This window comes from Colossoma macropomum, unplaced genomic scaffold, assembly GCF_904425465.1.
Source record: "Colossoma macropomum unplaced genomic scaffold, Colossoma_macropomum, whole genome shotgun sequence".
NCBI lineage: Eukaryota > Metazoa > Chordata > Actinopteri > Characiformes > Serrasalmidae > Colossoma > Colossoma macropomum.
The window spans coordinates 12,925,225-12,938,539 of NW_023494808.1; the positions used below are offsets into that span (position 1 = coordinate 12,925,225).

At 38.8% G+C, this 13,315-nt stretch overlaps 1 protein-coding gene across 1 annotated transcript; it reads right to left on the reverse strand.

The window, feature by feature from the left end:
- Window positions 1–10: 10 nt before the first annotated feature.
- On the reverse strand, window positions 11–13,022 carry rnf175 (ring finger protein 175). Its single transcript, XM_036557338.1, has 9 exons — window positions 12,920–13,022; window positions 9,573–9,610; window positions 8,559–8,700; window positions 8,249–8,403; window positions 7,997–8,104; window positions 7,576–7,696; window positions 6,205–6,338; window positions 4,735–4,836; window positions 11–3,274 (listed from the first exon to the last, which is right to left on the reverse strand). Exons 1-9 carry the CDS (start codon window positions 12,938–12,940, stop codon window positions 3,154–3,156), a joined length of 942 nt encoding a protein of 313 aa, XP_036413231.1. The 5' UTR covers window positions 12,941–13,022; the 3' UTR covers window positions 11–3,153.
- Window positions 13,023–13,315: the final 293 nt, after the last annotated feature.

Consider the following 13,315-nt stretch of genomic DNA (forward strand, 5'->3'; position numbering starts at 1 on the left):
GTTAGGCTTTTTCCTTTATTGACAATTTTATTTTAAATTACAGTACCAGGCAGATGAACCCCTGAAAACCAAGATAAATAAGCAGAACAAATTGCACAAAACACATTAATACCAAATAACAGTTCAATAATGTGCATGTATTTTAAAACACTGACATAAATAGACAAACATATGGCACTTTTTTTTGGAACAAATAAAATTCAAAATCGTTTGAGTATCCCTTAAATAGTTTAAAATGAACTGCTGACATCTAACTTAAAGTGCAAACCTATGACTGTAAACATACACATACTTTCCTATTACTTAAATATGAATCACCTCTGTTTACCAAAATTAATTTCCATTTCACACCAGAAATAATAACACTTGTACAAGCCAACATCAGCAACAGCCAAGCAAAGCTGTCTAGAATTGTGCAAATTTAATAGTCTGTTTTTTCACACATTGTCAGTTATTCTGCAATTGCAGGCTTCCTCTCTCTCACAGTTTATTAACGGAAAATAGCCATTCACCTACTGTAAAACCTAATTTAACACAAACTATTATGCTCAGAGTTCAGAACCATTAAAACAACCCTAATCTCACATCCTTCTACATCTGTGGACCTCGTGCACAGTGTTTAATGCAGTGTCCGACAAGATCCAACAAATTGCAAAATGAAAAACGAGCTTCAAGCGCAGAAAACACTTTCATCAAAATGACAACATATGCGCTGCATTTAACAAATACTCTGAAAAATAATAAAATGCACTGCAAATTTGTAGATACTCTGAGAAAGCACCTTCATCAAAATGGCTCCACCACTGCTACATCTTACAAATGCACTGCAAATACAGAAAACGCATGCGACTTCAGAAACGCTACAAAATCAGTCCCAACTCATTTCCAGAACACACTCAAAACAGTGGAGTCAAAGAGAATGGAGCGTTTGTAAAGTGTAGCTGAGGTTATTTTGATAATATTTTCTGAATTATGTTGGGTCTTGCCGGCAATCATATTTTTACAAGCCAAAACATGATCTTCTTCCCAAGATGTAGATAATATTTCAATCTATTATAAGAAGACTATGCACCACACTGCGTTAATTCAAATGAAGTATTTCAAATTATGACTAACTACAAGAAAATAACCAGGAATAGAGACTATAGAAACTTTCACAACTGTAAACTGCCAAAATCCAGTTACTTATCAGTAACTGGCCATAACTACATTGTGTAGACTCACAGGACCAGGTGTGACCTCGTAATAAGAGTACATGGAAGGTCCTCACAACTCTCATTGTTGCCCCTTCAATTATCTCTCCTACCTCCTCTAGCCCTGCAGAATTGTTTAAAGAAGTCTACCATATTTAAAAACATCAGTTACTTAAAAGCGCGTGGAGGAATCAAGGATAGAGGAGTGTTAATGGGACGATACTGCAAAACTTGGCAAACTAAGCATTTCTGTATGATAAGTCAGCTGATAAGATATTAGTGTAGTATTACTGTTGGCCATGGGTACCCAAATCCTGGTCCTGGAGACCTACCACCCTGCAGAGTTCAGCTCCACACCTGATGCAGGTGATGAAGGCCTTCAGGATCTGAACTCTCCAGGGTGGTAGATCTCCAGGATCAGGACTGGGCAACCCTGTCACTGGAAGATTCATTAAGCCCAGTAACAAGGGATAAATCAAGGACATCTCATTTTGGCATCTCTTCCTTGTGTCCGAAACGAAAACTCGAGAAAAATGATACTTGGAAAGGAAATCTGGCCACATAATTAGAGATATGAGGTGTGCCCCATGTCTGGAGACAACTTGTTAAAATTCCATCTTAAACCGTCATTAACATCTGTATAATATCTGCACTGACAAGCCACTTCATTAAGTACACCTCCTTGTTTCTACACTCACTGTCCATTTTATCAGCTCCACTTACCACATTGGTTGAATTCATAGTTCTACAATTACAGACTGTCCATCTATTTTTCTGCTTACTTTGTTTGACTCCTTTTACCCTATTCTTTAATATTCAAGACCCCCACAGGACCACCACAGAGAGGGTATTATTTAGGTGGTGGGTCATTCCCAACACTGCAGTGATACTGACAGGGTGGTGACGTGTTAGTGTGTGTTGCACTAGTAGAAGTTTTTAAACACCTCAGTGTCACTGCTGGACTGAGAATAGTCCACCAACCAAAAATATCTGGCCAACAGCAGCAGAAACTGACCACAAATAAAAGACCAGAGGAAGACTAACACAAACTGTATAGCATCTAATTGAGTGGACAGTGAGTGTTTAAAAACTCCAGCGGCACTGCAGTGCTGAGAATGATCCACCACCCAAATAACACTTGCTCTGTGGTGGTCCTGACCACTGATGAAAGGGCAAAGGGGGCTAACAAATGATGCAGAGAAACAGATGGATGACAGTCTGTGATTGTAGAACTATAAAGTGCACCTATATGGTAAGTGTATCTGATAGTGCAGATGTGTTTAATGAAAAGGCTATTTAATGTATACTTTTTTAAAAAGCGTGTTATTGTTGGATAGTGTTGCCAAGTTGCTAAGTACAGCAGAGCAATTTGCTATTTCAATTGGCTCCCCTAATTCCAGGCATCCATGTTTGAGCGAGCATCTTTTATGGCTGTCTCCAGATGTGTACTCTCATTACAAGACCACATCTGGCCCCACCAGACTGGTCAAATCTAGACTTTCATAATAGCAGTGCTGCATCCTTACACAACCTGAATAAAACAGCCTACAGGACAACAGGGTCCATACTCCCTCAAAAATGACAAAATATACTACGTAATGACAGACTTTTAACAGTGGTTATCATCAGAAATCAACTGACACTATCTACTGTATGTAATGGCACTGAGAGTTACAGTCACAAAGGAAAAAGATGGCTTCATGAGGCAAAACTCTGATAGGTGTGATAAGAACCACTCAGAAAAAACTACAGTAACAAAGTTTTGATGTGCAAGAGATATGTCTTCATATGAGTCACTGTAACTCATTTTTCAGAGTGCTGAGAACAGCTGAGGCCATTAATGTGGCTGTCATTGTGTGTATCAAATAAATTATAATGTATAAAAGCCATGGTCTATTTCATAAAGCTTCTAAATTACAAAGAAATATTCCAGTAGTAAACACTCCAACGTATTCCAACTTTACTCAAGGCCGAGTGAGAAATTTATCCCATGCACAACGCCGATTATGATTGGCTGCCAAGCAACCAGGTACCTCAGCCAATCCAACAGCTGTCCGTACAAAACGTGTGTTCTCTCCCAGCTGGAATTCAGACTTAAGGAAGCTGACAGAACCTAAGACACGATTATGGTTTAAAATACAGCAGCACATAAAAACCACAACAATGAGCATTAGCCACAATCAATAGCACCTGCTGGGCACTGTTCTTTTGAGGTTGACAGACAACCGAGCGCATGCCTAGCTTTACTAGCTATACTACTTAAAATAACAATTAATTACTCAGCTCAATTGTTATGATCTATTTAAAGGCATGAATTTAGGTAGTAATAAGCTAAACATAAACAAAGTCATTATTTATAGGGCACTTTCTACTGGGAGATGTCTGTCCCAAACCCTAACCCATAAAATTCGACTTACTGAAAATAACACTTTTTGTATTTTTTCTACTTTGTTTAGACCTTTTTAATTTCTTATGATGTGAAATTAAAAGATCGAGTTTTTTTTTTTTTGCCTTTTTCTCCATTTTCTCCCCAATTTAGTCATCTTCAATTCCACCCACTAGTTAGGACTCCCCCAATCACATGATACCACCAGCGCTAGGAGGGTGAAGTCTAGCACAGGCGCCACCACATCTTTTTCAAGCTGACGCTCACACAACGTCATTGGACAGCTGAACGTGCTCGAAGGAAAGCGCCAACCGCCAGATCTGTTACGACAGCTAACAGACGCTTGCGCTGACTAGCATTGCGTTCAGTGATGGGGGGGGGTTCATCCTACCCACCCAGAGAGTGAGGCCAATTGTGCTCTCTTGGACTTCCGGCCATGGATGACTGTACCATCACTCCTGATCTCCTGATGATAGGGCGAACGCTTAGGGCGACAGTTGCATCACTCGGGGGCCCTTGAGTTTATTTTTTAATGTCATTAACAAAACACGAAAAGTTTTAGTCCTCAAGTAGAGCCTTATTTTAGCCACTTTAAAGCAGGAAGTGAGACTGTGTCCCCACATGCCACTAGTGAAACACAAATTTTCTGCAATTAAGTAAACTTATTTGTGTTTTAATTAAAATATTATGATTTTGTGTGTGTCTAGCTATGCCCTAGCTGACGTTTTTCAGTCATGCTTAAAATTAGCTAAAATTGTCACTATCGAAACAGTCACTCCTGAAACATTTGGTAAAGGTTTGGTAGTGTTATGATTGTTTTGGTAGTGACAAAATGGAAAGTTCAATTATTTACGTCAATAAAATATAAAAAATAGTCAAAAATGGGCTTTCAACTCTTCATCCTAATATGCCTAAGACAAAACACGTAGCCTTTAGAACTTGTTGAATAACCACAGAGTGCGACAGGGTCGAATGTAGAAAATGCCATTGATTTTTGCAATAGACAAAAGCAGCGTACACCCAGGGATGATATGGATACCACAAAATCTACAGCAAAATCCTCACTGTAATATAACAGACAGTAATCCTACAAGAAAATGGTCATGAACAAAAGAAAACCTGGTATTTGGAGAGTGATATAAATTCAAAGGATACGGGTTGTTCATCATTCTCTTGAGGTCAACCTTCTCGTTGCAGTATGGACAAGTCTGCTTCTTTCCCACAATGCACCAGCCACGAATACAGAATTCATGAAATCTGTTGACCAACAGGAAACAGCAGTTTATATGCTTTGTCAGTTTAATCATACCTATTTTAGAGATATTACAAGGAACTATCCAGATAACAACTGAGAATCTTAACTGCATGCAAGGCATTTGATTAACAAAGGAATCACTGTTAAGTGGTAATATATCAATGTGTTGCTAAAATATTATAATGCTTTTTTTAACAAAGATCAGTTGACAGTTTGATGATAATGAGGTGAGTGGAAAAAAAATCAATACAACACATATATGAAAGCACAAGTATCAACTTTTTTTTACTTAAATGTTCATGTATGAAGTCCACTGTTAATGATCAGACCATCAGCTAAAATATATTATATTTGAATGTTGTATTAAATATCCAGCAAGTAAATATAATAAAACTCTCAGCTTGAAAAAACACTGATCAGAGCTGAGAACTGTCTGGACGTGGTCATAATATTCTAATGTGCAAATCCTTATCATCCCTCAGTCCAACATTCCCAGCAACTTAAGCAGATGTAAACACAATGCATGAGAGGAGAAAAAATAGTAAAACAAGCTATCAAATAGCTTGATAGCTCTATTATGCTTCCTAGGTTAGCTTTTGTTTGGTTATTAGCTTTTGGACACAAAGTTTATGTGATTTATTTGTCATTTGTTTGACAGTCGAACATTAATCATAGAACACACTTTGTACTTGTATATTGTTTGTTCACAATAGCAATATTAATATGATTAGGAAGTAAACACAGGTTTGGGGTTTTAAATTGTAATGATAAACCCTGTTTTGAATGTTCATTTTCTACTTCACAGATAAATATCTGCATCTGCTGAATATGTAAGTAAAGCTAAAGTTTGTTGAATGTTGATTTGTGTGCTTTGCCATAATAAAAGAAGATCTAGAACTGAGAGGAACAAAGTTAGAACTACATGAGCTTCACTGGATAAAGTTTTGGAGGAATAATTTGCAGTCAAAAACTAAATCACAATATACCACACTGCAATACTTAGCATTTCACCAATCTTTAAATATCGCGATATATCATGGCTCAAGTATCATGTTACGACTCTAACCCCTAAATAGCATATTTTACATTTTCCTACTGGTCTCTCTTACAGTACGGTACAAAGCCGGATGAACACACCCAGTTGTTAATATATAAATGAAATCTATTGATTACTTGATCATTAATTAAAATCAACAGTGACAGCCCTAATGAATAAATTAATAAATTACATTTACTTTTGGCATGCAAAGCTATTACAGTCATGCCAGGCCAATTCATGTTCTAACTCTGCACTTTCAAGAGTCTAATTAGGTATAGCAGAGCAGAGGACACATTAAACTGCACAATGCCAGTGAGTTTAGAGCCCATACACATGATTGCAGGAGAGCTGGTAGGTGTCCTCAATGATGCCCTCTTCATCCACGTCGACAATCGTCTTCTGTCCACACACAGCGCATATATCATGACTCAGGTTCCGAGATGGCATCCCACCCATGTTATAGTACTGCAACAGACAAAGAGGACAACACAGAAGACATGCTGTATACTTGAAAGTAACTTCATCTCCGTTCTAATATGGAGCAGTAATTAATATTTGCGTGTTTATTACTGAAATTTCCAGTCAGTGGGCTCAGTTTCAAATGTCCAATGTAATTTAGCATGTTAGTTAAAGCAACTCGAATATCAGGCAGCATAATGACTGATACTCAGCTAGGCAGCCTGTTAATGTCAGCTATTCATTACAAACCAGGCATCTAAATATAAATCCATCTAATGTAAAAGTAACTGGACAGTCTAGATCACATGATGAAAGAAGTACTTTAATATTTATGACGCAGTAGTGGTTATTTTGACGATTTGCTGTGTAGTCTATGCCTTGTATGGATTCCTGCATGTCATGTCACAAGTTATCGGTGGTTTCAATGAAAGTGCCATTATCCTTTCGCATGTGGGGTTTTTTTTTTAATGGTGCTGTTAAACGTCTATCCATTTTAGCTTATGAACAAGTTCAGTGGCATTTTTAATTCAAAGGGCTCATAATATTCTGTTTTCCAGACTGTCCTAAATAAATGTTCTTGTTTGCCATAGAAATGGTAGCATCTGTATTTAAGAAAAATAAAGTTTAAGGAGGTGTAAGTTTCAAATAAACTGTTTTGTATAGGGCAGTTTCCAGTGTTTAATCAAAAACTTGTTTAGAAGGTCTGTAATGAAAATGCCTCAGCTGGATAGAGACCTAGATTAATTTGCAACAATCAGTCAAAAGTACTGTTGTTGGCAACATGCACAATTTGAGTATTCTCTCAGTCTGAAATACTGAATAAAAACCATTGTACTCATAGATTTGTACAGTTTTAAATGTGGCACTGCTGTTGTATACTGTCTGGTCTATTTTTTTTTTTAACTCTGTGATTGTGAAACAGAATTTTTGCCATATCACTCAACGCTACTGTAAAGTGCATATATATGGTAGATGTATCTGATAAAATGGCCAATAGGTTTAAGGAGGTGGGTAAGTGTCCCCATGAACTGGCAACTCAGTTTACTAAACCATGAAAACTAATGAAAATGAAAGTGACTTAACAGGAAAAACAATAAGCTAGTCTAACATGATCAAATAGTCCACCTTTTTGACTTACAATACAAGACCCTTACTATGAATAACACCTAAATAAGCTGTGAACAAATGCACAATGCCAGAAATATGCATATGTTTATTTTAGTAAATTAGAAAGTATGCGTACCCCAATAGTAGATGCCATATAGTCTGAGCAGATTTCAGCAAAGTCTCGTCCCATCACTCCATAGTACAGCCCATAGAACAGCATGATGACGCCTACGTCCATGGAGTCCTCTGCTTTGATCCTACCCAAATCAACAAGCTGGTTAGTCCATATTCGTTTTCAGAAAATCCTACTTGCTAATCACAAAAGGAATGAGCTACATTATAACGTGGCAGCATGTACTGTTTTCAATCAATCAACTAATCTAAATATTCCTGCTTTAGTGAGAAATACATTTAAGTTACTGCAAAAGAGATCACTAAAAATTAATCATACTTACCAGACTAAATATTTTTTTAAACAGATGTTTAGAAAATGTGACATCCAACTGAATGAAAATTTCAGTTCTTTGAAGTCTAATACTGAACAAAAGTTCACATACCTAAAGAAAACATTGAATCCAAACATAGTAAACATGATGGCAAGGTAACCGAGCACACCTACAGCATAGCTCAGCTTGTAAATGAGGAGAAACCACTTATACACCATCCTGTAAAAGAGATACACATTTGCTTAGATTATAGAGAAAATCTTCTGTGATAAGCAATAATAATTAAACTTATTATGAAGTCTTAGAAAATATGCTCATAAATGCTCATTCACAATAGCCGAGGACATGTCCATTTAATGTTACCTGGGTGTTCTACCAGAAAGAGGTTTCCTTGTTGCTCTGAATATGACGTAGCTGGTGATGACAGAGAACATGCCCCATGTTGACAAAAACCGCCACCAGTAAAGCTTTATGGTGAAGTACAGAGGCACCACCCACATCTGCAGCAGCGTCACTAACTGTAAATGCATGTACCCATTAAGAAACAGATCTATGAAAACCAGTGACTACTGTTAAAAGCTTAACACAGTGATGATGAGAAACAGATCAATAGAAACATTCCAGGGAATTGAACTTTGGAGCATTTAGTTTTCGCTAACAGTGTGGCACTCACATTGTATGATCTGCAGTGTCTCTGTTTCCACTGGACAAGCACGATTTGAGCGACCACAAGCGTAGCGATGAGGATCAGAACCATCTCGGCATGCATGGCCTCATGACCTCGGTGCTTCACATGCAGCTTCTCATGCTGCACTCTAGAGAAAGACAAACATGTGGTCAAACAGAAACATACACAAAAAGGCACTTCAGTCACAACTCGCATAAATACACAAAACTATAATTATAGCAAAAGGGAATTTCAGTGATTTTTCAAAAATCTAAAATTTACATCAGTTATTGCAGGAAATGGTTACAAACTTGCTGCTTGATGTGCTTTGTTTTACAACAGTTCTGAGACAAGCATTTGGTTTAAAACATACATTTTTATATACATTTAAGGCAGAGAGGTACATGCAGGGTGCTGATATAAAAAAAGAAGGAAGGTGTAGGTTCACTGGTTCACCACCACTGTAAAGAAATCAATTAAGTAAGATTCTCTACAATGAGCCATTTTAAAACAAAGTAAATGTTTTCACAGAACAGAGCCCACTATCAAAAAGCATTTTACCTCAAAGCACATTAAGCCCAATGCTCTTAAAGGAACGCCTGCCTGAAAAATCTACCCAGTGTCCTCAAATGTAGTCAATCGGCCAAGGACGTTTTACACTATGAACTACAAGGCTAAGGCAGCTAAAAAGCAATGGAACTACATAATGCAAATGTAACATACAATACATTAGTAAAACATTAGCCTCATAGCTCCAGTGCAAAACTAAAGAAGCAGACTTTGGATAACAACTATTGACTAGATGGACGGTAGGAAACTGTATAAATTGATTTTTTTAGAGTATTATTCCATTTTTGACAAACACTGACTTTGAGCGCACTAAATAATCGCTGTGGAATTCGCAAGAAACATACAAAATCCAAAATTCTTATACTTGTCATGTCAAACCAAGACTGACCAGGAATTTAGGCACCAAATTTACCTTGAAAATGAGTTTTTGAATAAAAAAAATATACTCACTTCCAGTTTTCTCTGTAAGACATTTTCAACGGATCCTCCTATATGGAAAACACATGTTAATCACAGGCAAAACTGATCTGAGTTATGCATTACCTCCAACTATAGCTCTGTGAAGCATTCTCCATCTTCTGATTCTAAGGAAAAACAGCATTTAACAGCTAACATAACACACCCAATGCTTGTTTTTTACTATGAATCGTCCCACACTGGGTTAGCTGGCAGACTGAATTAGCCTGTCACATCACTATAAGACTAGCTATAAATTTTATAATGTATTATTATATGGTGTAAACATTTTATTGATAGTAGGAATGCTGGTTAATTTCTCTTAAAGCAGAATTCCACAGATTTCTTTAAAATTGTGTGAAATGCTCCCTTCTCCAGACAGAACTGTTAATAGTGGTGGTGATGGCAGCCAGAAGGCTCAAGCGTTTAATGCCTTTATGCTACATCAAAGAAACATATGACATGAAATGGTTATAAGTACAACACCTAATGCCTGAGATGTTGTTTTATAATAGTTCTGAGATAATATTCTGGCAATGAATACTTCATATATATCCATGGTAGAAAGGTACGTGCAGGCATTGTAAAGCAAAACAGTACCCAAAACTTATTTTTGAGACCCAAAGTTACTTCAATTTGATTTTCATGCATCAGCAATAGTTAAATATATTTAATTTTATGATTCTTGTTATTATAAGGGGATACTGACTGAGGTCAATAAAATGGTCCATCTCTACTAACAAGCAACTGTCTGAACCGTTGTGTCTCACTTCAGTCTCTCTGAACAAGCAATAACTAGATTTGGTCTATTGGGTACTCAATTATTCAGAATCCTTATCCACCCACATCATCTCCGTCACTCCGAAAGAATTCTCTATAGTTATGGATGCCATACCTCAAGGTGTGGCTGTGCTATTGAAAGATACTAGCAGATCAACCACCCATGAATATTTTTCAGACCTGCTTAGCATTATTGTAGAGAAATTTAGCTCTTTTTCTAACCCCTCAATTAAAAAAAAAACAAAAAAAAACCCAACCCCCTTATAACCATTCAGAGTGTATTATTTTACTGGCAGAAAAACCTTTTGTGCAAAGATTTAAGAATGCCTTTATAACCCCTGAGGTGACTTTGTGTTTAATGTTTAATAACAAGTGGTCACAAATTAATATATTGAGACCATGAGTCATAAAAAAAAATAATGTGCGCTCAATATACACTGCTCAAAAAAATAAAGGGAACTCAAATAACACATCCTAGATCTGAATGAATGAAATTCTCATTGAATACTTTGTTCTGTACAAAGTTGAATGTGCTGACAACAAAATCACACAAAAATCATCAATGGAAATCAAATTTATCAACCAATGGAGGCCTGGATTTGGAGTCACACACAAAATTAAAGTGGAAAAACACACTACAGGCTGATCCAACTTTGATGTAATGTCCTTAAAACAAGTCAAAATGAGGCTCAGTATTGTGTGTGGCCTCCACATGCCTGTATGACCTCCCTACAACGCCTGGGCATGCTCCTGATGAGGAGGGATCTCCTCCCAGACCTGGACTAAAGCATCCGCCAACTCCTGGACAGTCTGTGGTGCAACGTGACGTTGGTGGATGGAGCGAGACATGATGTCCCAGATGTGCTCAATCGGATTCAGGCCTGGGGAACGGGCGGGCCAGTCCATAGTTTCAATGCCTTCATCTTGCAGGAACTGCTGACACACTCCAGCCACATGAGGTCTAGCATTGTCCTGCATTAGGAGGAACCCAGGGCCAACCGCACCAGCATATGGTCTCACAAGGGGTCTGAGGATCTCATCTCGGTACCTAATGGCAGTCAGGCTACCTCTGGCGAGCACATGGAGGGCTGTGCGGCCCTCCAAAGAAATGCCACCCCACACCATTACTGACCCACTGCCAAACCGGTCATGCTGAAGGATGTTGCAGGCAGCAGATCGCTCTCCACGGCGTCTCCAGACTCTGTCACGTCTGTCACATGTGCTCAGTGTGAACCTGCTTTCATCTGTGAAGAGCACAGGGCACCAGTGGCGAATTTGCCAATCCTGGTGTTCTCTGGCAAATGCCAAGCGTCCTGCACGGTGTTGGGCTGTGAGCACAACCCCCATCTGTGGACGTCGGGCCCTCATACCATCCTCATGGAGTCGGTTTCTAACCGTTTGTGCAGACACATGCACATTTGTGGCCTGATGGAGATCATTTTGCAGGGCTCTGGCAGTGCTCCTCCTGTTCCTCCTTGCACAAAGGCGGAGGTAGCGGTCCTGCTGCTGGGTTGTTGCCCTCCTACGGCCTCCTCCACGTCTCCTGGTGTACTGGCCTGTCTCCTGGTAGCGCCTCCAGGCTCTGGACACTACGCTGACAGACACAGCAAACCTTCTTGCCACAGCTTGCATTGATGTGCCATCCTGGATGAGCTGCACTACCTGAGCCACTTGTGTGGGTTGTAGAGTCCATCTCATGCTACCACGAGTGTGAAAGCACCACCAACATTCAAAAGTGACCAAAACATCAGCCAGAAAGCATAGGTACTGAGAAGTGGTCTGTGGTCCCCACCTGCAGAACCACTCCTTTATTGAGTGTGTCTTGCTAATCGCCAATGATTTCCACAACAGCATGTAGTGTTGCTTCCTAAGTGGACAGTTTGATTTCACAGAAGTTTGATTTACTTGGAGTTATATTGTGTTGTTTAAGTGTTCCCTTTATTTTTTTGAGCAGTGTATTAATTCGTGCCCACGCTTTATTGAAAAATAATCACCATGTCACCTTAGGGGCGCCTTATATTAGAAATGGCAGGTTAATTTACTCAGGAGTATCAACCCACACTTCATTTAGGTTTGCGGGTAGTTAATTCTGATACTGTTCAGCATCTCACTGTAAAATGTGGGGGAAACACGTCGATAGTAGTTGTCATGACGTTATTATGAGGCTATATTTGCCTTAGCTCTGCTATCCAGACGAGCCAACTTGGCCATTTAGCCCACCTAGTAGGCTAATTTGCACTTTAAAGAGTCCTAACACGACAATAATTCAACCAAAACTGAGTCATGAAATATTACAAGCCTAATAATTACACTGACAGAATGTGCTCCAAACAATAACATGCTTGCTCTGTTACTGCCACGTATGCAGATAAACACAGTCAGTTTAGCCAGCTAGCTAGCTAAGCTAAACTAAGCTAAGCTAAATAAAACACAGCCAGAATACGAGTTTGTGGTTCCAGGAACAGAAATTCAGATACTTGCTGAAGTGTATCATGCATTAAAATACAGTAATAAGTCAATGTAATCGGGTCCTTAGCTATTTCGGCTCAGCTCCAGGCTACCTGAGGTTGCAGCCCAGCCATAGTTGATCAGCTGCTGACGAAACACATTAAGGTCCCTCCTTCTGAAAAAGGACCGGCGGACTGCACTAGTCACACACACTGCCCCCTATCAAAAGTCCAGTAGGGAAACTTACATTAAAGGGCAACTCCACCGAATTTTCAACAAAATTCTTCATATTTGAACGGTTAAGATGTAAACGATGCCATTCAAGGGTTTGGGGGTGAAATGCTGCATTCTGGAAAAACTGAGTCAGAATTGTTTACAGTGGTGGTGATAGGAACCAGACGTCTAACTCTAAAAGCCGCCTCACATAAAGTTATTAGATGAAATGGTTATAAATACGCTGCCCGATGAGTGAGACGTTGTTTTATGATGGTTTCGAAATAAAGTTTTGG

Bases quoted from the DNA above. Each gene is read 5' to 3' on its own strand.
- rnf175 (XM_036557338.1), bottom strand. From the start codon at position 12,940: ATGGCTGGGCTGCAACCTCAG. The intron at 6,339-7,575 runs GTACGCATACTT...TGTCTGTTGCAG, and splicing joins ATATGGCATCTACTATTGGG to TACTATAACATGGGTGGGAT. The intron at 4,837-6,204 runs GTATGGGCTCTA...GTTGGTCAACAG, and splicing joins CAGCTCTCCTGCAATCATGT to ATTTCATGAATTCTGTATTC.